At 40.1% G+C, this 23,781-nt stretch overlaps 1 protein-coding gene across 1 annotated transcript in view; it reads right to left on the reverse strand.

Annotated features, from left to right (window-relative positions):
* EZR (ezrin) overlaps nt 1-23,781 on the reverse strand; it is a 48,919-nt gene that overhangs the window by 11,461 nt on the left and 13,677 nt on the right. The window contains exons 3-12 of the mRNA XM_081322719.1: nt 22,671-22,754; nt 17,898-17,993; nt 14,271-14,545; nt 13,203-13,286; nt 12,872-13,018; nt 5,451-5,547; nt 4,028-4,191; nt 3,448-3,578; nt 1,876-2,036; nt 903-995 (exon numbers count right to left, since the gene is read on the reverse strand). Coding sequence (XP_081178845.1) covers nt 903-995; nt 1,876-2,036; nt 3,448-3,578; nt 4,028-4,191; nt 5,451-5,547; nt 12,872-13,018; nt 13,203-13,286; nt 14,271-14,545; nt 17,898-17,993; nt 22,671-22,754 — 1,332 coding nt within the window. The remainder of the gene's footprint in view (nt 1-902; nt 996-1,875; nt 2,037-3,447; nt 3,579-4,027; nt 4,192-5,450; nt 5,548-12,871; nt 13,019-13,202; nt 13,287-14,270; nt 14,546-17,897; nt 17,994-22,670; nt 22,755-23,781) is intronic.

The raw sequence follows: 23,781 nt of genomic DNA on the forward strand, positions 1-23,781 counted from the left end.
TCCACCGCCCCATTCTCTCGGCGGCTTGCCACCCCGTTCTCTCATCTCAGCAGAGACGTCTTTCGGGGGATCCAGCCTCCAGCTGCTGCATTTCCCAGCCTCGGCTTATACTCGAGTCAATAACTTTTTCCAGTTTTGGGGGGTAAAATTGGGGTCTCGGCTTATACTCGAGTCGGCTTATACTCAAGTATATACGGTATATAAAAATAGTTTAGGAATTATAGACAGTCAAGTACCTAATGGACATTTACTGGTCAATGATGTCATCTTTTGATTAGGGATGCATGCTCCGTAGAGATAATATAAGATTTTTTAGGCTTTCAGGAATTGGAAATGTATCGAATCAATGGAAAAATGAGAATTGCCTATGAAAAATTGCCAATTTTCTTGGCCAAAAGTTATATATTTGAATTTCAGAAAAACAGATTATCTTGCAATGTAGAATGCAATTCAGACAATTTGCAAAAGTTTGAAATTTTGTGTATACTACTTCCTCTCCATGTTATGCCCCTATCAAACAGAATGATAGAAGAATCATGCAGCTTGCAAAGAGAATGTTAGAAAAGTCAAACGAGGATGGTTCTGAATTTTATCTGGAACGTTCTGATTGTAGAAATACTCTCGAGTTTGTTTTATAAACAAAAATAGCAGACCTACACTACAGCGCTCAATTTATGCACTCTTTATGAGCTTCCTGGAAGCATCCTGTTGGCTGTTGTGGAAAGCAAATATAGAATGTCAGTTCTGATGCAATGTGGCTCATCTTATAGTGTAGCAAATCTTACAGGACAATCAACTGTACCATTTATATTTCCAATGAACCATGTTGTAATCAAGATCCAGGGAAGACCTAAAGTTGCTAAAACCGTGAAAGTAAAACAAAGTGGAACACATTAGCTTACCCTGTGCTGCCATTCTTCAACCTCAGTCTCTTTACGCTTCCTTGCCTCTTCCAGAAGAGAAATTTTGGCTGTATATTCTGCGAGTTCTGCGGCCTTTTTTTTAAGGGGAAAAAAGGGAAATTACATTAGATAGAAGTACTTTGGGTCAGTAAGAGAACTGCTCCCTATTCCTAGAGCCTCCGGTTTTAGATAGGGTAGGACATTCAGATTCTGCTCCTGGGCCAGAAAACGACATGGTAGCAGCTACAAAAAACTAGAACATAGGGGTGTGTGTGTGTCAAACTTTAGTTATGGGAAGACTAGACTACTAACATCCAACTTTATTAAGTTTGCCTTAAGAGAACTTTCACAAATTTTATTAAATATCGCCGGAATAAAATTTGCCAGTACCAACACTAAGAAACCCATATGTCTATTCCTGGAATATCAACAGTGGCTATTTTATTTCTAGCTGCAAGTTAGAACATTAAAAAATAGTTTACAGCCAATATAACTTAAGCAAGCTGTTTCCAAACTGGTACCTTCCAGATATGATGGATCTGCAACTATTAGCATCCTGAGCCAGATTTTACCCATAATGCCTGGAAAGTCTGGGAGCTTAATGCAAAATTTCATGAAGGCACAAGTGATGGGAAAAGACAGTTTCTTTCTATAAGATATCACTGACCCCTGCTCATCCACTTTCTCTATAGCAGCACTAGATTGTAGAAATCCCTGTTCTGTAAAAACTGTTGTGCCCTTAAATTTTATTTTGTCATCATGCATTTGATTCAGGAAATATTTGTGGCTTGTGCTGTTTATTTTCTGTACTGTATCCATTTTAGGCAAGATTTTATCATCTTTACATATTTTGAAACTACTTTGAAAATACACTGTAGATTGCCATGAAGACTTTGAGAACCAAAGGCAAGATTTAAAAAGCTATAAACACTGATGATGCTTGAGGAGCTTCCGAAATGCCTCCGATCCATACCAGCTGCTCCTGACTCTTCATTTGGTCAACAGCCTGCTTCTCCAGCTCTTCCTTCGCTTGCAGAGCCATCAAACGCTCATTCTCCAGACGCTCTGCTTCCTCCTGGGCCCTTGTTCTTTCTTCCTCCAGCTGCCTGGCTTTTTCGATCTGGTCTGAGAGCTCTGGCAAAAAGGAAAAAACAAACAAACCAGTCACATATTACTTTAAATGCTGATTTTTTTTAAACAACAACAACAACCACAACCCACTCTTCAGAAATTGCATCAGTCTGGCTTCTTGTGGAATGAGGCAGTGTTCTGTACCAGCCTACTACCGGCCCTGCAGATAAGGCAGGGACAACCCCTTTACAAGAAGGCAAGAGGCTGGAACTAAGCCTGCCAAATTTATGGACACAAAAGCAAACAGAGCAAAAACAAGACACGAACCATGAAACAGGAGCTATTCAAACGGTTGCCTTCAGCAAACCAGCCCTCCCACGCATTCCCCTTTTAAACAGTTCAGGGCGTGGCTTCTCTCTGCCTCCTTCCAAGGTGCCCCATTGCCTTCCTCTGTTTACTCCTGATTGACTGCCTCCTGCGTCGGGCGTCCTTGAACAGGGCCAGCTGTGGGTCATCTTCATCCACGCTGTCAGGCTCACACAGCTGGGTCTGCGTCGTGACCAGGTGGGAGGGGCCTGGCTGAGCACTCTGTGGAGCCTCAAGGCCATCATCAGCAAGCTCTCCAACACCCTCATCAAGCTCTCCAACACCCCCCTCCTCCTCCTCTGAATCGTCCGACCCAACTGCCGAACCCACAGGCTGACCCTGAATCACAACAGGCAGTAATATTTGTGGAGACGTAGGACAGTTCCTTCACCTTATCATTTTATGGCTAAATATGACATGCAACTAAGACCTCATGCTTTTGGAATGCTAGTCCTTGTTTTATGCTTAGAATATTCTTTGAAGATAAATAGTTACAGCTTTAGTCACCACAGTTGACAGCACTGGCCGACTTGCAGGAAGTCCCCAGGCTGTTGACTAAGAATGGAAAACATCTTAGAAGAAATGTCTATTCTCATATTGTGATTATAACTATATCTATCAGACCAACTCCAACCAAATCACATACCTGCCAAGATAAATCAGTGATGATTACTTCTGATTTCATTGCATTTGACACCACACAAACATTACTTCAGTGGTTAATTTTTTCAGTCAACCAAACTATTAACATAGGAGGCTGATATTTTGGGGCTACGCAATAGCCCTGCCAAACACTGCATCTTGATGGCAACAGCACATCATGATTCCCCGTTACTGCAGGTGAAGTGAAGCCTCCTCCAGCTCCCCACTCTCTTCCTCAGAGCAAGGTCCTGGGAGTTCATTAGGGCGAGACTACTCTCCTCTCAGAAGGATGTTTACCTGTATATGTAGTTCTATTAATTAGGAAATTCAATCCATAGTACTACTACAATGACATTTTAGGTTGCTATTGCTTGTTAAAGACACTGCTTATCAGATCAGAAGTGGGGAACATAGAAAGATGGACGTGGGTTTCGGCAACTGCTGCCAACACAATGCAAGGCAGTACCTTTTTCTGCTTTTTGTGTCTTCACTTCATACTCCTGCAGCCTCATCATCAGCTCTTCTTTCTCTCGCATCATCTGCTCTTTTTCCTTCTCAATTGTCTCTCTTTTCTTCTTCTCATTCTCCAACATCTCCCTTTAGATATAAAATTAAATTAGCTTTAGAACTGAACAGACTACAACTTACTTCACTTTCTAGAAACGTTTTCCACTTTTCTGATTTTTTTTCGTAATAACCAGGACAGAACAATGTGAAAGTATCTGAACACGTGTTTAAATCAAGAGTAGTACTTATTATGTAATGATTGCATTTCTAGTCACTCACGATTGCATTTCTAGTCACTCATGACCTAAACTTTTCTATTAAGGAACCGTGAAGGAAGTAAAGAGGATATAAAGATCTCAAGCAACTCAACCTCTTACCAATCCATACTCACTCTAGATTTAATTTTTGGTAACCCTATGATTGCCACGTACGCTATGGTATGGTAAGGCTATCAATATATCTACAGCAGAATGATCACACTTAATGTAGGGGCCTAATTGAGTTATACCATGTTGCAGTTCCTATGCTCCTGCACACACCTTTCTAGCTCTTTCTGGTGCTTCTCTTCACGGGCCTGAGCTTTCATTTGCTGGACCTCAATGGTATCTGGTTTCCTACGGCGCATATACAGCTCATGATTTCCCATGCATAGCTGCAGGATTCTCTTGTTGATTCTTAGGCGAGGAGCATAAAATATAAAGTCCTGGCAAGAAGAGATGAAAAGGTTAAAAAGACACCCATGCACAGGCACACTTGCAGTGCCCTACTTTACAGTTTTGTGTCAAACTTTTCACTGGCTCCCTAATTCTTTGTAATGGAAAATCCAAGCAGTAACAAATTAACCCATTTCATCATTTAGGGCAGGGGTAGGCAACCTCAGCTCTTTTATGACTCATGGACTTCAACTCCCAGAATTCCTGAGTCAGCATAGCTGATATAGGGGTTAGGGCTTCTCCCGCGATTGGCCTATGATTGCTAATTTCAGCACTAAAAATACATTAATAATTTCTGAGCCCGACCAATTTAATAACTGCTATAACAATGCTTCTCTAATAGCATCTTTTGTAATATTCATTGGGCTTTGTGCATGGGTTAGATAAGTAATGGTATGGACATCACCCAGATTCAAAACTTCTGTCCCTAAATTCTTAATAGCCAAGTATCAGAGCAAGTTCATTTGTGGGGTGGAACAAAGACAGAAGGGAAATTATGAAATAATGGATGGAGAAAATGAGGCTAACATTAAGAAAAAGAACACAATAAAGTTATTCATAATCCCAGGGCTCCAGTGAATATTTGGAACACAAAATTTCAATATGGTTAATGGCTAAATGACTAAATTTTCTCTTTACCTTCAAAGAATAATTTCTCGTAATCAAATATTTAAAGGGGAGGAAGTCATTTCTGAAATTTAAGCAATTTCTGGCGAGACCCATTTATATTATAAAGGAAGGCAAAATAAGACATTTCTTCAATATACCAACCTCTTAAAAAACTTTACAGAAAGGTTATTTCAAAATTATCAGGAAAATTAAATTTTACAATGCAATGATAGAAGATGTTACAGAATAAGGAAATATTCCTATGGTAATTTTTTTTAAAAGTTATCATTTTAAGACTCCAATTTTAAGACTCCAATTTTGTGCAATATAAGAGGAAGAAAGTGATGCCCATAATATTAATATTCAATAAATACAATAAGATGATTCAACAAACATTCTAACATATTGATGTGGACATGATGAAAGGAAGGGAGAATTCCACATTCTGTTGAAGTAATTTCAATCATTAAGCAGATTTATTTTATAGAAACCAGGGTTTCCACTATTATTCAACTACCAAATGGGCATGCAAATTCATTCTAAGATTTATGCAAATTAACAGGTAGGTCTTTAAAAAATAACAGATAAATAACCATATTCTCTTTCATTAGGAGCAACACTAATTATCAGTTATACTCACTGGTGATTTCTTGTCAATTGGTTTTATAACAAACTTCTTATCATTGAAAGATATGTTTCGAATTTCACTCCAAGGGAAGCCAATTTTAGGGGTTAATCTGGAAACACCAAAGCAGATACAGATAAGGAAACAATATCTACAACACAGATCAAGAAGTTTGGCTCTATTACACTCCAGCTAGTTGAGGTAGTCCTCAGTTTATGACCACAATTACTGGAATTTTGGTCATTAAACAAATCATCATGTGGTGGGACTTAATTCTGCAATATTTTTTACTGTGGTTGTTAAACAAATCACATAGTCATTAAGTGAATTATGCAGTTGTTAAGCAAATCTGGCTTCTCCAATTGACTTTGCTTGTCAGAAGCTGGCTGAGAAGGTTGAAATTGGGATCATGTGACCACAAGACACCGAATCATTGTCAATGCGAGCAGGTTGCCAAGTGCCTGAGTTGCGACCACGTGACTGTGGGAGTTGTTGCAACGGCAATAACTTTTGAGGATGGACATGTCACATTTTCCAAGGCCATTGTAACTTCAAACTGTCATTAAATGAACTGACATAAGTCAAGGATTAAATTGTACTGTGATGCTGAAGCTACCTCCCTGTCTCATTAGATCTTTACAGCAGAACTGGGAGTAAAATAGATCTGGTTCCAGATTTCTGCAATAAGTTGAACAATTGGCATCTAACAAAAGTTACTTCAACCTTCATAAACAGCAGAATATGGCTTTTACAGGAAGGATGCCAAGCAAAAAAAAAAAAGACTGATTATTGGACTTAATGTGGTCAAAGAGGCATCGTGACAATATGTGTTTCCCCAAACACAGTTTTGTATCTGGCCTACTAAATAACATTTTTGAGCACACAAGCTGCATGACTGCCCATCCCCTTCTCTACAGCATCCAATTATCAGATCAATCTGGGATAGAAAAAAAAATAATAAATGAAAATCTCTCTCTTTGTACCCTTAAAGTTCTAACACCTGTATTCTTCTTTATATCACAGTTTTTAAAGTGAAACTCTGCCACCTCCCAGAGAGAAAAAGTTCTTCCCCATAAAGGTTTCATCCATTTTAAATATCCTTTATAATATGTAGGTAAATGTTATCTCGTAGAGATTCATGTTATATTTAGAGCAGAGCTTGCATAAGAACTTACCGTATATACTTGAGTATAAGCCGAATTTTTCAGCCCACTTTTTGGGCTGAAAAATTCCACTTCGGCTTATACTCCAGTCAACAAAAAAACTTACCGAGGACTTGTGCGCGGCCGAGGCTTTGGTACTTCCGGGATCGCGCGCACCTCTCCCAAGCCACCGCCGTCCGAGACCTGCCGAAGTTTGGGGAGGTTTGGGGAGGTGCGCGCGCACCTCCCCAAACCTCCCCAAACGTCGGCAGGTCTCCGTTCCTCCGCGCCCTGCCTGCCTGCTTCTTTCTGCAGCGGAAAGAAGCAGGCAGGCAGGGCGTGGAGGAACGGAGACCTGCCGACGTTTGGGGAGGTTTGGGCGCCTCCCCAAACGTCGGCAGGTCTCCGTTCCTCCTGCCGACGTTTGGGGAGGTTTGGGCGCCTCCCCAAACCTCCCCAGGTCTCCGTTCCTCCTGCCGACGTTTGGGGAGGTTTGGGCACCTCCCCAAACCTCCCCAGGTCTCCGTTCCTCCGCGCAGACCTGCCGACGTTTGGGGAGGTTTGGGCGCCTCCCCAAACCTCCCCAGGTCTCCGTTCCTCCTGCCGACGTTTGGGGAGGTTTGGGCGCCTCCCCAAACCTCCCCAGGTCTCCGTTCCTCCTGCCGACGTTTGGGGAGGTTTGGGCACCTCCCCAAACCTCCCCAGGTCTCCGTTCCTCCGCGCAGACCTGCCGACGTTTGGGGAGGTTTGGGCGCCTCCCCAAACCTCCCCAGGTCTCCGTTCCTCCTGCCGACGTTTGGGGAGGTTTGGGCGCCTCCCCAAACCTCCCCAGGTCTCCGTTCCTCCGCGCAGACCTGCCGACGTTTGGGGAGGTTTGGGCGCCTCCCCAAACCTCCCCAAACGTCGGCAGGTCTCCGTTCCTCCTGCCGACGTTTGGGGAGGTTTGGGCACCTCCCCAAACCTCCCCAGGTCTCCGTTCCTCCGCGCAGACCTGCCGACGTTTGGGGAGGTTTGGGCGCCTCCCCAAACCTCCCCAGGTCTCCGTTCCTCCTGCCGACGTTTGGGGAGGTTTGGGCACCACCCCAAACCTCCCCAGGTCTCCGTTCCTCCGCGCAGACCTGCCGACGTTTGGGGAGGTTTGGGCGCCTCCCCAAACCTCCCCAGGTCTCCGTTCCTCCTGCCGACGTTTGGGGAGGTTTGGGCGCCTCCCCAAACCTCCCCAGGTCTCCGTTCCTCCGCGCAGACCTGCCGACGTTTGGGGAGGTTTGGGCGCCTCCCCAAACCTCCCCAAACGTCGGCAGGTCTCCGTTCCTCCTGCCGACGTTTGGGGAGGTTTGGGCACCTCCCCAAACCTCCCCAGGTCTCCGTTCCTCCGCGCAGACCTGCCGACGTTTGGGGAGGTTTGGGCGCCTCCCCAAACCTCCCCAGGTCTCCGTTCCTCCTGCCGACGTTTGGGGAGGTTTGGGCACCTCCCCAAACCTCCCCAGGTCTCCGTTCCTCCGCGCAGACCTGCCGACGTTTGGGGAGGTTTGGGCGCCTCCCCAAACCTCCCCAGGTCTCCGTTCCTCCTGCCGACGTTTGGGGAGGTTTGGGCGCCTCCCCAAACCTCCCCAGGTCTCCGTTCCTCCGCGCAGACCTGCCGACGTTTGGGGAGGTTTGGGCGCCTCCCCAAACCTCCCCAAACGTCGGCAGGTCTCCGTTCCTCCTGCCGACGTTTGGGGAGGTTTGGGCACCTCCCCAAACCTCCCCAGGTCTCCGTTCCTCCGCGCAGACCTGCCGACGTTTGGGGAGGTTTGGGCGCCTCCCCAAACCTCCCCAGGTCTCCGTTCCTCCTGCCGACGTTTGGGGAGGTTTGGGCACCACCCCAAACCTCCCCAGGTCTCCGTTCCTCCGCGCAGACCTGCCGACGTTTGGGGAGGTTTGGGCGCCTCCCCAAACCTCCCCAAACGTCGGCAGGTCTGTGCGGAGGAACGGAGACCTGGGGAGGTTTGGGGAGGTGCCCAAACCTCCCCAAACGTCGGCAGGAGGAACGGAGACCTGGGGAGGTTTGGGGAGGCGCCCAAACCTCCCCAAACGTCGGCAGGTCTGCGCGGAGGAACGGAGACCTGGGGAGGTTTGGGGAGGTGCCCAAACCTCCCCAAACGTCGGCAGGAGGAACGGAGACCTGCCGACGTTTGGGGAGGTTTGGGGAGGCACCCAAACCTCCCCAAACGTCGGCAGGTCTGCGCGGAGGAACGGAGACCTGCCGACGTTTGGGGAGGTGCGCGCGCACCTCCCCAAACCTCCCCAAACTTCGGCAGGTCTCCGGACGGCGGCGGCTTGGGAGAGGTGCGCGCGATCCTGGAAGCACCGAAGCCTCGGCCGCGCGCAAGTCCTCGGTAAGCTCCGGGCGGTCACTTGCTTCGCGTCTCCTGAGGGAAGGGGGGGCGACTGGAGCGGGCGTGTTTCCTCGCCCGCTGGGCGCCGCAATTTGCCCGGGGAACGCGCGGGCCCCGAATGGCAGCGTGGAGCGAGGAAGCGGACAGCCAGGGCTTCCCCGAGAGCCGCGGCCACACAGGGTATTCCTGTGTATTCAGGCTTGCAAAATGGCGGATCGAGCCTCTGCTGGCGGCAGAGGCTTGCAGAGCGCGGATCCAGCCTCCGCCGGCGGCGGAGGCTTGCAGAGCGCGGATCCAGCCTCCGCCGGCGGCGGAGGCTTGCAGAACGGTGGATCGGCTTATACTCGAGTCAACAACTTTTCCTAGTTTTTGGGGGTGAAATTGGGGGTCTCGGCTTATACTCGAGTCGGCTTATACTCAAGTATATACGGTAAAATCTGGGCAAAGATAATACTCCTCATATAAAGAAACACATGAGCATGGGAGCTGTTGCTTTGATCTCCGAACTTGGCATCCATCTTGGAGTTCCATCTCCATTCCGTGGGGGGTGAACATCTTCAATGGGCTTTGAATTGTGGGTTAGGGTTGCACAATTCAAAGCGCACTGAAGATGTCCCCCCTGAATGGAGATGAAACATTTACAGCCAAATCGTCAAGCTCAGAGATCAGACTATCAGCTCAATACTAGTGGTGGGATTCAGCCGGTTTGCACCACTTCGGCAGAACTGGAAGCTAATTTTTTGTTGCCCAGAACAGATTTCCGGAAGCGGCATCCACACAGAGAACCGGTTGTTCACATATTTGAATCCCACCACTGCCAACTCGAGCTACTAATATTCAAACAAATCTCAAACACAAGTATATAACTCACACAGAATATTATAACTAGAGCATTGTGCGTTAATGCTTCTCAATATATACAACTACTGTTTTAAAGATATTGATGCAGTAATTAAGTGTTGGAGATTCAAAGGTAGCTTTCATAATGAAAAATAGAAGTGCTGTTATTTATATGCTAAACTCAATATTAGCCATAGGTGTGCCTTACCATATTCCATCCTCCAGCAATTTCTATGCATTCAAGTTGTATTAAAAAAAGGGAAGGGGGAAGCAGCAAGTTAACTTCCATATTATGAAGATTCCATTATGAATCATTAGATGTGCCAATGCTTAATTTACTTTGCACATCCCCCGTCCCAGATTTTCTTTCAGAAGCAAATGTTTCTTCCTGCAGGCTTTATATAGCTTGTAAAACCAGTTTGAATGACTGTGGCTACACAAAGAGACCTGTCATTCAAGAATCTAGAAGTAGTTTCACTCATGCAATCCTTAAGAGTGACACTCCTTATTTTCTAGGTGTGATAGGTTTGCTAGAAAATTTTTTAGACTTCTTTGGTGATCTTGGTATAATTTTGATTAAAAACGGCAAGGAAGACCTGGCATATAGCCTTTTTCCAATGTTTGCAGCCAATTTCTCCTGTTTGAATGTTTGTACGGCTTAAAGCATGCCTTGGAAACAAATATAAAGCCAAGTTACTATTTATAAATAATCTACTATGCTTCAAAATAAATTCAAGTTAATTTATGAACTTGTACTTTCTTGGTGTATTGAACAAGTATTATATGAACAGGAACCATTCCTTTTTACATAGTATCATTCAGTTTGTTCTGTCTCATTTCCAGATTACCACTATGCTGTTTCTTCCTCAAATCTCTTCCTTAATAAGGAACTCTAAAGCTACTGCCTTAAAATAACAAAGATTGTCAGTCTGGTATTCCAAGAATTCAACTTAACTTTACCTGAGCAGTTTCCAGATAAAAGCCAACCTGTTCGCTAAGAATAATTTCACACTAATGGTTCCTAGCATGGAATAAACGATTATAAAAAGCTCTCAACTGAGCATAATGGAGAGTCTCCATTGAGGAGAAAGTTGAGTGAGAATCCTAAATGATTAAGCAAGGTTTCTTACATGGTGGCGATCCTGTGAATATGTTTTGCTCAGACTTGGTTACTCTAATGGAACACAGCTCTCAGAACAGATTCTCCTAGCCTTAACCAAAGATTGTTGTTGTTCTTAGTTGCAAAGTCGTGTCCTACCCATCGTGACCCTATGGACAACGTTCCTCCAGGCCTTCCTGTCCTCTACCGTCTTCTGGAGTCCATTTAAGCTCACGCCTACTGCTTCAGTGACTCCATCCACCCACCTCATTCTCTGTCGTCCCCTTCTTCTATTGCCCTCAATCTTTCCCAGTATTAGGCTCTTCTCCAGTGAGTCCTTCCTTCTCATTAGGTGGCCAAGTATTTGAGTTTTAGCTTCAGGATCTGGCCTTCTAAAGAGCAGTCAGGGTTGATCTCCTCTAGGACTGACCGGTTTGATCGCCTTGCAGTCCAAGGGACTTGCAGGAGTCTTCTCCAGCACCATAGTTCAAAGAACCAAAGATTACTGGGATTGAATCTGAGGCTTTCCACACGCAAAATGTGCATTCTTCCCTGACTGTGTAATACATGCACATACAATAAATAACAGGTTATTAAGACTATAACATATGTATCTGTTTGATACTTTGTAATCTTCAATTTGGTGACACAATGCATCACAGGCATCCCAAAGATGCTTTTTCACGAGGAAACTGGACTTTCTTGTTTTTCTTTGAGGACGTTTCACTTCTCATCCAAGAAGCTTCTTCAGCTCTGACTGGACGGCGGGGCTGAAGAAGCTGAAGAAACTTCTTGGATGAGAAGCAAAACGTCTTCAAAGAAAAACATGAAAGTCCAGTTGCCTCGTGAAAATGCATCTTTGGGATAATTATGACCAGGGTGATTGAGAATCTCCATAGACAATGCATCATAAGGCAACAATTTTGGAATCAACATATCTTAACGTATCTCAGGCTAATTTACAAAATGCATCCAAAAATGGGGACCCATGATTAAAATTTGGCAGAGTTGTGGCCGATGCAGCATGTCTTTTGACTATACTTTCCAGAAACTCTTAAGTTATTTGGCACAAGGAAAAATGGGAGGACTTTACCCCCCCCATCTCCCTTTGGCTCGTGTTCCCAATTGGTTGGCAGTAAGGACTGGCAGGTTGCTTTGGAACGGAGGCTGAAATCTTAAATCTCTTTTAACAGTGGTGGCCGATAAGGGGAGAATGAGTGAGTCAGATGCTTGCTGGTAGAGTAGGTCTGGCTGGGGTGTGTTGATGATCAAAGGGTGAGCACTCTTCCTCACTGGAGGGAAGGGTCTTTTGGAGACATGCCAGAATAGGGAGTGTGGGGTGTGGGGTGGGGTGCAGTATCCCTTGTAGCCTGTCACTCCCTTTGTTCCTCCCTCCCCCAACAAAATGGAAGGAAGTTCTGTGGGTCAGCTGAAGTGGTGGAGGAAGTAATTTCATCAGAGCATTCCTGAAGTTTGTGAGGGGAATGCAAACACCACGAGCCTATATTATATATGGAAAGAAAAATGTCCCAACAGGTCATGGATTGTCTACAGTATCCTTTGGCTCATATCTCAATCCTAGTTCCTGAAGATGATTGTTCTTGCTTCTGTCCAATACTTTAACAAGTGAAAAATCGACTTGGCTTCTGATTTTTTTTCTACAAGTATCAATAAGGTATGATACATAATAAAGATAAGCCATGCAGTAATTGTTCCCTGTAGCCCCTTCCTGTCCTTCTGAAACCACATGCCTGTACATGAGCTTAAGGAGAAAAGAGCGCAGTTAAGGGATAAAGCAAGGCAAGTGACATTGAAGTCATATGTACCCCAGCACAATATTATTTAGCATATATTCTGAAAGGCAAGGTGACCTTAGCAGATATGATTGCTATAAAAGTACATATCACAGATGAGATAATTCTTTGGCACAAGAACAGCTCTTTAGTCTGACAAAGGATTATAAATATCTCCACTTACTTGTCGTCCTTTTCATAAATGTTGAGCCCAAGTGCATCTACTCCCAACCAAAGTTCTGTTCCTTTCTTGTTTTTTATTTCAAAATAGTTGATTCCATACATTTCAAGATCCTGAGCAATCTTCAAATATTCCAGCATGGCATTTTCTCTGGTTAATACAAAATAGGAAATGTTAAGACTTGTTTTCAAGACTGATGCAGAACTTTGAGGTGCTGGGAAAATAAAATACTCAGACTGCTAGGTATAACAGAAAAGATCTAATATATAGGACACTTCAAAATAACTAAAACCAATTTTTAAAAGTCAATAAAAAATTCAATGAAATAACTCACTTAAGCATTCCACCATGTTCAGCATGCCATACTTGAATTCGTTCTTCCCACTGTTCTCTGGATAGCTTATGTTGATCCATTACTCTAAAATATAAAGATATATGAGATTTAAATTTCAATGTTTTATTTACAAAAATGTCATATACTAGCAAAATTGGGTATATGGAAAAGATGGCACAGAACATTTAAAGTAAAAAAGTTACTTTTTTGAGATTTTTAAAAACATGAATCTTGAACAAGTTCCAACACTAGTCTTTTAATGATTAAACTCTAGCTTTACTACAGTTATTCTTTAAGGATGTGCAAATGTCTGAAAAGATCCCTGTCCCATGAAGTTTGTACCCAAGAGCTCCATGGGTACAAAGTAATGTCTTAAGGCAGTAGTAAGTAGCAGCAATTTTTTAGTTTGTTAACTGAAACCAGAAGTGAATGGAGAAATAATATACCTATTCAACTGACACTCTATGTCAGGGGTCTTCAAACTTGGCTCTTTTATGACTTGTGGACTTCAACTCCCAGAATTCCTCAGCCAGCGTGCCTGCTCTATGTTGATAATATTTTCCCATTTGTTTGTTCCAACTTTCATTAGGTTTAGATCACATTTTACTTTAGGACCTCAAAGTGGTACACTTAGCTTCTTTAATTTTCCCTATAACAACCATCCTTTTGGGAAGAGAGATAGCAATTGACTCAAAACCTTAAGTATTAGCTTCACTACCATGTTTAGTTGCTAAATATTATGTGCAATACTAGGACCCCATAAGTAATGAGCATCCCTAATATTCTAAAATAATTTTTAAATCTCAAATTCTGCTAAATTTTATGAAAATTACAACATACTGTAGTTCTTTTGTATTACTGGTATTTCAGCTTTATTTTGAAAAACAAACATTTTGTAAAACAAAACTCATGACTTTTCATTTTATGGTGTCACTCTTTTCTTAATGGATTGGCTATCAGTTGTAACAATTGCAAAATCTGTTCTAGTGTCTTTTACACATCCCACATTCTCATCTGGAAGTTCATTCAATAGAATTGGGGCCTCAGGGTTTCAACAGAAGTGCTTACCGCTGGGGGACCAGGCGTTCAGAACTGAGATACCCAGCCTTGTGCAGTTCTTTATTATAATCTCCAAATTTGGCTTGCACAGCATAAGATCCAAGAAGGACAGCGGTTTCAGGTGGGCAATAGATCTCATCACTAAGGATTCCTTCTTTCACTTGCAAGAAGAACAGCTTCTGTGTGATGTCCTGGATCAACTCTACAGACACATCTTCAGGAAAAAACTTGGCCCGGAATTTGAACTGGAGTGGGTTCTCTTTCCTGATTTCTTGAGCAGAGACCTAAACAGCGATAAAGTATCAGTAAATTATGAAAATACTAACTTGTTGAATGCAAGATGTTTGTTTATTCAATTTTGATGCTGCCCAACTCCAATCAATAATAAAATTTTATTGTCAAGTTATTAGATATCTTTGAACTTATATGATTGTTTCCAGCTCCAAAAAAAAATCAACTTATTTAAAATCTGTAAAAAGGAACAGCCCCTACTTAAAGTATAAAAAGCTATTCTGTACCTAAAATACCAACGTTAAAACAACTATTTCATTTGCCTTTCTGCTTCCTATCACTTGAGCAATAGTGCTGTTCAGTAATTGTTAGGAAGGCCACGGGAGGTCTTTGGTGCTCTCTGAGCTTGGTTGTTTTCTTCCAGATGTTTCATTACCCAAACTCAATAGCATTATCAGTGCTCCTGAGGATCTTACTTAGTTTGGGAAATGAAACATCTGCAAGGGAATAACCAGGCTCAGAGACCACTAAGGACCCTTCAGTTCAACCCCGAGCTATTAATATTCTCCTTTATTTGTAATATGGCTCATATTATAACATGGCTACATCTATGCATGGGGGGAAGGGTTGTTTGAGCAAGGAAATTTCTACATTTCTGAGGTTGTTTTTTTTCCCTTATGACTCAGCAAACATCAGGATTTGATAAGCCTAGAAACAGGATGTTTGCACTGTCAGGAGATGTTTAACTTTCAGTGAGCATGAATGTATATTCTCATTCTCATTCTCTCTCTCTCTCTCTCTCTCTCTCTCTCTCTTTCTCTCTCTCTCCCACACACACACACACACACAGAAAGAGAGAGAGAGAGAGAGAGAGAGAGAGAGAGAGAGAGAGAGAGAGAGAGAGAGAGAGAGAGAGAAAGAGACAGACAGACATTTTGCACAGAAGAAAAGGAAATTGCTTTAGTACTTAACAGAAGTGAAATGTCTTTTCAAAAAACCAAAAAGGCTGCTATTTACACATTTGGCTTTGTGGTAAGGAAAGCTAGAGACAATTCCTAATATTTAGTCCCTCCATGTGTCAATCAGAGTATGCTTGTTCTTTTTTTTATTTGCTTAATAAGGGCCCATCATTATAACTCATCTGGATTACAATAATGAAAAATAAAATGGTGTTGGTATTTTAAACATTATCTTGCTTAGATTATGTGTTCCTGACTGCTTGCAATTTCTCTATCTCAGTATCACAACATAACCTGAGTTTACAGATATGTATAGTCCCTTTAAATTGCTTTTCCTGCATCAGCATTCCTATTATGCACAAAATAAACTGTGTTAAGTATATATTATTAGCAATTTTAAACAGCATCTATTAACTTTGATAGTTGACATAGTTGTTTCAATTGTCAGTTCAATTGAACTGACTGCAAAAACTATAATTATACAGTTTTATAAAATTAAGGGGAGGGAGATGGAAACTGAGCACAATCTGGAAAGATTAGTGAAAGACTAATACACACAGTATGCACGCACACACTGTGAATGCACACTCAGTTTGCCAGCTCACTGGTGCCCACCAGACAGCCAATAATCTTTATTTATACATTTTTTAAAAATGAAATTCCTATACAAGAGGGTATATAAAAACCTGACAGTTACAACATCAACTGCTAGATGTACTGAAAATCTGTTTTAGATGGCTGCTAAGTGCACTTCAAGATATAAATGTCTTCTTGTCCTACATTCCATTGCAGACTATTATTGTCCTAGCACATAGACTTAAGTATGATGTCTGTAGCACATGCCCTTATTATTCAAGTGGGATAGCTGACGCATAACTGTGATTAGCTCTTATTTTACTTTATTTTTTTTATTTTAATTCCATTTATATCCTGCCCTTCTCCGAAGACTCAGGGCAGCTTTACAAACTTAGCAGTAGCCTTCATTCTATGTATATGCCTGCTTCTTAGGGCTTTCACACACCCCCCCAAGCGGCATTATTACAAAGTCAGCTTAATTGCCCCCAACAATCTGGGTCCTCATTTTACCTACCTCGGAAGGATGGAAGGCTGAGTCAACCTTGAGACTGGTGGGATGCGAACCTGCACTAATTGCAGGCAGCTGGTGTTACTTAAGGAGGCATTAGCCCACTGCTCCACCAAGGCTCTTCTTATCAATACCCAAGCCTAAACATCATCTCAACAAATTGCTTTACTTTAATAGCACTGGATCCTAAAGAAAGTGGCTAGGGCTAAGGGAATTGTCAAATATCCCATTTTGCTGGTCAATATTTCAACAATTATTTCAGAGCCCTGGTGGTGCAGTGGTTAGGGTGCAGTATCACAGGCTAATTCTGCTGACTGGCAGCAGTTTGATTCTGAGTGGCTCAAGGTTGACTCGACCTACCATCTTACCACAACTTTTTGCATATGGCCCCTTTCACTGCCATTATCATCTACTTGCTTGCTTATAAATAAATAGACTTAAGTATGATGTCTGTAGCACATGCCCTTATTATTCAAGTGGGATAGCTGACGCATAACTGTGATTAGCTCTTATTTTACTTTATTTTTTTTATTTTAATTCCATTTATATCCTGCCCTTCTCCGAAGACTCAGGGCAGCTTTACAAACTTAGCAGTAGCCTTCATTCTATGTATATGCCTGCTTCTTAGGGCTTTCACACACCCCCCCCAAGCGGCATTATTACAAAGTCAGCTTAATTGCCCCCAACAATCTGGGTCCTCATTTTACCTACCTCGGAAGGATGGAAGGCTGAGTCAACCTTGAGACTGGTGGGATGCGAACCTGCACTAATTGCAGGCAGCTGGTGTTACTTAAGGAGGCATTAGCCCACTGCTCCACCAAGGCTCTTCTTATCAATACCCAAGCCTAAACATCATCTCAACAAATTGCTTTACTTTAATAGCACTGGATCCTAAAGAAAGTGGCTAGGGCTAAGGGAATTGTCAAATATCCCATTTTGCTGGTCAATATTTCAACAATTATTTCAGAGCCCTGGTGGTGCAGTGGTTAGGGTGCAGTATCACAGGCTAATTCTGCTGACTGGCAGCAGTTTGATTCTGAGTGGCTCAAGGTTGACTCGACCTACCATCTTACCACAACTTTTTGCATATGGCCCCTTTCACTGCCATTATCATCTACTTGCTTGCTTATAAATAAATAGTAATTTTTGCACTGCTTTTGAACTGCTTTGTAGGATTATTTTAAAAGATTTAAATACAAATAAAGCAGTAATAGCAAATAATAATAGCAAATAATAAACACGTTATTTTTCTCTGAAATGTCTGTGATTTGACTTAAAAGATTTAGATGGATCCGATTATCAGTTAAATAGTGCATACCTATGTTTGGACGTTTAACAATCAAAGTTCGCTTATTTCATTACCTTTTTCTCAAGTTTCAGCCAGGTTGGGAAACCTTTATTATCTGTACATTGAAGACCAAAGTACCATACTTCGCGCAAGCCTATGGTTTTCACCACCTGAAAAATTAGGAAAGGTTAAAGCTGAATTTAAAGATGTATTACTTCCTAAGACAATTCATACAGGAAATATTAAATTATTAAAGTTTTGCCATGTCAAGCAAATGACAAAAAGTGTTGCATTGATGCTTAACTTTGTAAACACAGCTGAGAAAAAAAGAACTGGTTCAAAGACTGACAGATTAACATAAAAAATTATTTAGAATTGCATTCAAAATGTTAAAGTAACTAAAATCTAATTGCTGCTTGAAATAAGATCATTTACAACTGTATTGTTATACTATTTATAACAGTAACCCCATTAGGCTTAGAATCTTGCCCAAGAAAAATTCAGTTAGGACCCATACTGTATTTTTAAATAATGACACCAGCATTTCTATCATGGAATAAATGGTATATTTGGATGGATAAAAGATTAAAGAAATGAGGGTGGCTTGGAGGTTGGTAAAAAATGAAGTGATATAGTCTTTGTTAATGAATAAGCTTTGGAGTTGAATGGTTATAAGAGACTTAATGAGTGGAATATAATTGCTAGTTTAGAAGTAGATATAATGTGAAATTTTTGAAATGTTTTTCAATTTTTCGATTTCTTCGTTTTTTGTATATTGTAAATGTTTTTTTGTCTTTGTTGGTGTATGGTGTGTTTTTAACACGAAATGTAAATAAAGATTCATTTATTAAAAAAAATAATGATAACACTTTAATAAAAAACCCCAAAAAACAGCAACATTGTATGAAGACATCTTTTATAAATCAATGAAGACTAATGCATTATAATTAAATCTGCAAGGTAGAAGATTATTTCGAATGTCAAAAGTTATATTTCTTCATTATGGTTGCTTATTTTCTATATAAACAATGCCTTTTCCTGAACACAGGTTTAGGAAAATATGTGCTTGAATTAAAGCAGTATTAAGGCAGCAGCAACAGAGGGCAAGCACATGTTGTTGCTTATTCATCAAACTCAAACATATAGCTTCCTGACATTGTGTAGCTGTGTGGCCTAAAAAAAAAAGTATGGCTTCCGATGTTCCATAGTTTAAAATTTGGGGGGGGGGGGAATTAACTGGGGCTCCTAACCAGCAACCTAATTCTATAAGAAATTGAAGGAACCTGGTGAAATTGCTATTAACTATTTATATGGGTAGTCCTCAATTTACAACCATTTAAAGTTATGATGGCACTAAAAAGTGACTTATGATTGGCCTTGTCAACAGAAGCAGGAAAATACTGTTCTGTAAGTGGAGGATTTGTGATTGGGTGTATGTGAATGACGCTGCGTGTTCCCACCTTCTAGAAATGGTCACCCATAGCAATTTGGCAAGAAATAGAGATGTACATAACTGAGGAACACAGAACTCTTGACCAGAATGCCTCAGAATGAGTCATAAGCATTATTCAAAGAAAAGGAAGAAGAGTGAAGCAGCTTAGCTTTCCTGAAAACAGCCAAAATATAAAGGAGATATTTGTGTGATAGAAGAATGATTCATATTTGTAGAATCTGAAGAATGACAGTAGTGGTGGGATACAAGCAAGAGAGATTTTATATACTGATATGAAAACCTTTGGGGGACTCTTCCTACCTTGAGAAATCAATGGGTACCAGGCTAAAGCAGAAAATCAGGTTCAAAAGAATACATTTCTTTTTTTATTTATTACTAAATTTATATGCTGTCTGTCTTGCTGTTGAAGTTTTATTTTAGCATTATCCATTTATTTTTGTATCAAATGAATATTTGATTGCATTGACAAATGTTCTGACTGCTTACAGTTCATGACAAATGCTTGGCAATTTCTTTTTTCTGACTTGTTCACCCATTTGAAGAAATTGTAGGCTATTGATAGAAAGCTTGACTAACTTGCCTCTAGCGAAATAATAAGTCAGTAGCTGTAGTTTCCCTCTGGTTACTGCATTTAATTTAAGATAAAGTCTCTTCGAACTTCTAAATAGCAGTAATCATCATAAAACAACTATGCAACATGAAGCTATCATGATCCCCATATGTGATAACATGAAAAAGTGCATCGTTTGGTTTCATTTCATGTAGGAAACAGAAAATGATATAAGGAAGGTAAAAATGACTTTATACTGATGTAGAGAAACTAAGTAAAATTACTGGGCATATTTCCTTACAGCAGTAAGATATAAGATATATAGAAGCTTGAATTCCCAAATAAAGATTGTAAAAATTAATGAAAAATAAAATGTTGGGAACTGCTTCCTTAATAGACACATTTCAGGGATAGGTATGATGAACTTGTATGACTTCTCTGATTGTTATTTACTTGGGCTGGAAAATAAATGCACCAGAATTAAAACACTGAGGAAAAGTAGGAAGCTCAGGATAATAAAAATAGTAATTAAACACCCCCATCCCCCCAAATCCTGCTGAATTTCAAATAGGGGAAGTAAGGCAATTTTTCTAGTTATTGCACTAGCAAGGAAAACCTGTTGTAAAAGAATCTGTAGCAGGTGTTAGTCAGGAAAAGCAGGAAAAATGCAAAAAATAAGGCTGGAAGCTGTGCATATATAACTAATTTAACTTTGCCTGTTTTTGTGGGTGCACACATGTGTATATAAAGAATACGTATGTATACCTAGAAAGGCAAGCAATTGGCCAGACTGGCTTTCCTGAAACCAAACAGTGGGAAAGCATAGCACCAGAATTGTCCAACAGAGAACATGATAGTAGTCTAGACTGAACATCTTGCAAATTGTTGTTAAAGAATCTTAGTCTGGGAAGGATTTGTTGAATCCATTTCAGAGCCAAGCTGCCATGAATACAAGAACTGGGCAGATAACTAAAAACAAGATGTATCAATGTGCAGAATTGCCAATTATATCAGAAATAAAGAAACAGGAAATAACAATGTAACTACTCAATCTTTCCATTCACAAAGTTGAATATAGTCCACAGAATTCATATCCACCTTTATTCTCTAGCAAAGCACCTTTCCTCAAGATATTTGTATCAAACTATCAATTTAATATGTTGTGGAGAATCATCATTCCTGCTCTATCCTAGCATGCCTGATTGATTGTCTACTTTAGATATTGTCCAGTTATCTGGAAACGTGTTCTATAAGCTTCTTTTAAACAAGCCTGTAAAGTGATTTGTCTACTCATTTCCCTTTATCATTCTGGAACATTTTAGATTGCGTCCACTGGAATTGATTTATTTCCTAACATCTAATAAAATAAACTTGCATTGCTCCGATTACAAAAGAAGAATTATGTGACAGAGATTAATAGCAATCAAATAGCAAATTTGATTAATCATCAAATATAACACTTAGTACCTACTCATGTAATCTTCAACCTCACACTAGTGTTTTATTATCCTTATACCAAGGGTGACAAGTTCAATGCTACTATTTAACAGGGAAAAAAAACCTTGAAAGAAGTTTATTAGGGCTAATATCACCAATAATCAATCTGGAGTATTTAATGTCATTGCTATGTCAATATAATTAGAATTCCAAGGAAGAGCATTAGGATTTCTTTCTCAGAATTTTAATCCAGTATTTTCAAACAGACTTAGTAAACATCCAGTAAACATGCTATCCCACCCCAATGGTGGGAAAAGCTAATGCACTATTTTGTAGCAAGAGAATACAGGCAACCAGTGGACTGCATATGGTTCCCAATTCCTTCTACCTTAGTCAAAAATATCAAGAAATAGTGAATATAAGAAAAAAATGAGATACAATTTGAGGTTTGGAAAAATTACAGGAAAATATATAGCTAAGTTAAAGATATTAATGAAGAAGACATGAAAGTGATCTAATAGAAACAAAAGCAAAAAAAAAAACCCCTCCATGGTACTATTTTTTTTAATTAAACAAATTTTTGCTTAAGATCCTATGAAGAATAATGAAGTTGTATATGGAATAAACAGACAAGTTTCCAAAAATGCAGAGGTATACATGATCAGATAACTAATGTAAGATAGGTAATAAGAAGAACACAAGATATTAAGAGGTTTAAATTTGTTCTGTTCAGTATAACAAAGCCTTTAATTTGCAAAATATTACCAGAATATTGGTTATATTCAGGCTAACAGATGTGTCATAACACATCTGTGTTATGTGTTCTGAGGAACCTTTACAATGAATAAAAAATTGCTACAAGAAATGAGTCTAGAAAAATGAAATGCTTCAGAATAGGAAGGGGAATAAGACAAGGAGATGTCTTTTTATCTATAAGAAATGTATTAAAGGGCATGGCAGAACTTTTGTTAGCTAATAGTAAGAAATGAAAATAAAATGAAAAGTCAAAAATCTAGTTTAATGTTAAATAGAACGACAAATGAAATGTCAACTACCACATTTATTGAACTTGCAGCTGACAGCAGTGTAAGTGGTACTTTTGTTTTCTTTAGCTTAAGAATATTTATATTTATATATTTATATTTATTAAATTTTTATACCGCCCTTCTCCCGAAGGACTCAGGGCGGTGTACAGGGCAATAAATATTAAAAAACAAAGTACAAAAGTTAAAAAACAATTAAATATTATGCCCGATAGGTAGAGATGGCCAGTGTGCTGTAGAGATAAAGAGGAGATGAATGCTAATCTGTGGTATTCATGGTTTCAAGTTTTTCTGTTTAATCAGAAATCAAATTCGCACCTGCAATTTCTTTTTTAAAAAAAAATCCATGCATGCTTATACTAACCTGGTCAAACAGTTGTTTCCCTGTAGTATTAGGCTGGATGGCAAACTCTAGTTCTGCATCCATTGTGGTAACTCGAACATTGACCTAGAGGAAAAGATTAAAACAATGTATAAGGAAATAATAGATCCAATAATTTCCCAATTTAGTAGATAATTACAGGAAAGTATGTTAATTTGAAAAGCCAAGCTATAGTTTGTTAGTTTCATACAGCCACTTATCTCTAGCAAATGACTCTGGCTAAAAAATCAATGCATTAGCAAAATATTAAAATTGATAATTCTAAGTTCAAAATATACGATTTTTAGAATATTGAATAGTATTTAGTACTGACTAGTGCATATATAAAACAATTAGTCCAAACATTGAAAAACTGTTGCCAGGTTTCTTACCTATTCGGAAGCCAACAGTAACTTCACATTTACTGAAAATATTGTTATGAAATCAAGGAAGAATGATTGCCATGAAAACAATTAACAATTCCACTGTACAAAACAAATGACTGCCAATTTGTATTGGTCTTTTGTTCTATTATTAGTTATTAATACTGTTGACTGTTTATAACAAAGGACACTGCATAAATTCCACTGCATGTTAACTTTAACTTATTATTTTTTACAATTTTCAATGTTTCTTTCAAACATTATCAACTATAACGTTTAGCCACTTAAAATTATGGGTCTAGTAAAAGATCAATAGATTTACATCAGGACAGCTACATCTTTATCTTTTGATCTGATATATATGGATAATGTGAAAATGTTACTTTGGACATATCCATTTTTTTCCTATTCTCACTCTGTGAAAAACATACTTTAGAATGATTTGTTCAAAGTTCTTTAATTTCAAGAAGATTGAGGTCTGCTCTTCTATAAATTTAAATGTGCTAGTGGGTGCATAATTAATATATAAGAATGGCCTTTTAAATGCCTCACAATACTACTGGATTACAACTTCCTGTTGGCTAGTAGATGATTAGAGCTCACCAACACATTTTAAGGGCACTAGGTCATTGAAGACTGCATTAAAGGTCACAGAAAGAAATTTTTCATGGCTACCAACATGATAGAGAACATAGCACTGAAAATATAAAACAACAATTAGTGTTGTTGGC

The sequence above is a fragment of the Vipera berus genome (assembly GCF_964194415.1).
Source record: "Vipera berus genome assembly, chromosome: 1".
Taxonomy (NCBI): Eukaryota; Metazoa; Chordata; class Lepidosauria; order Squamata; family Viperidae; genus Vipera; species Vipera berus.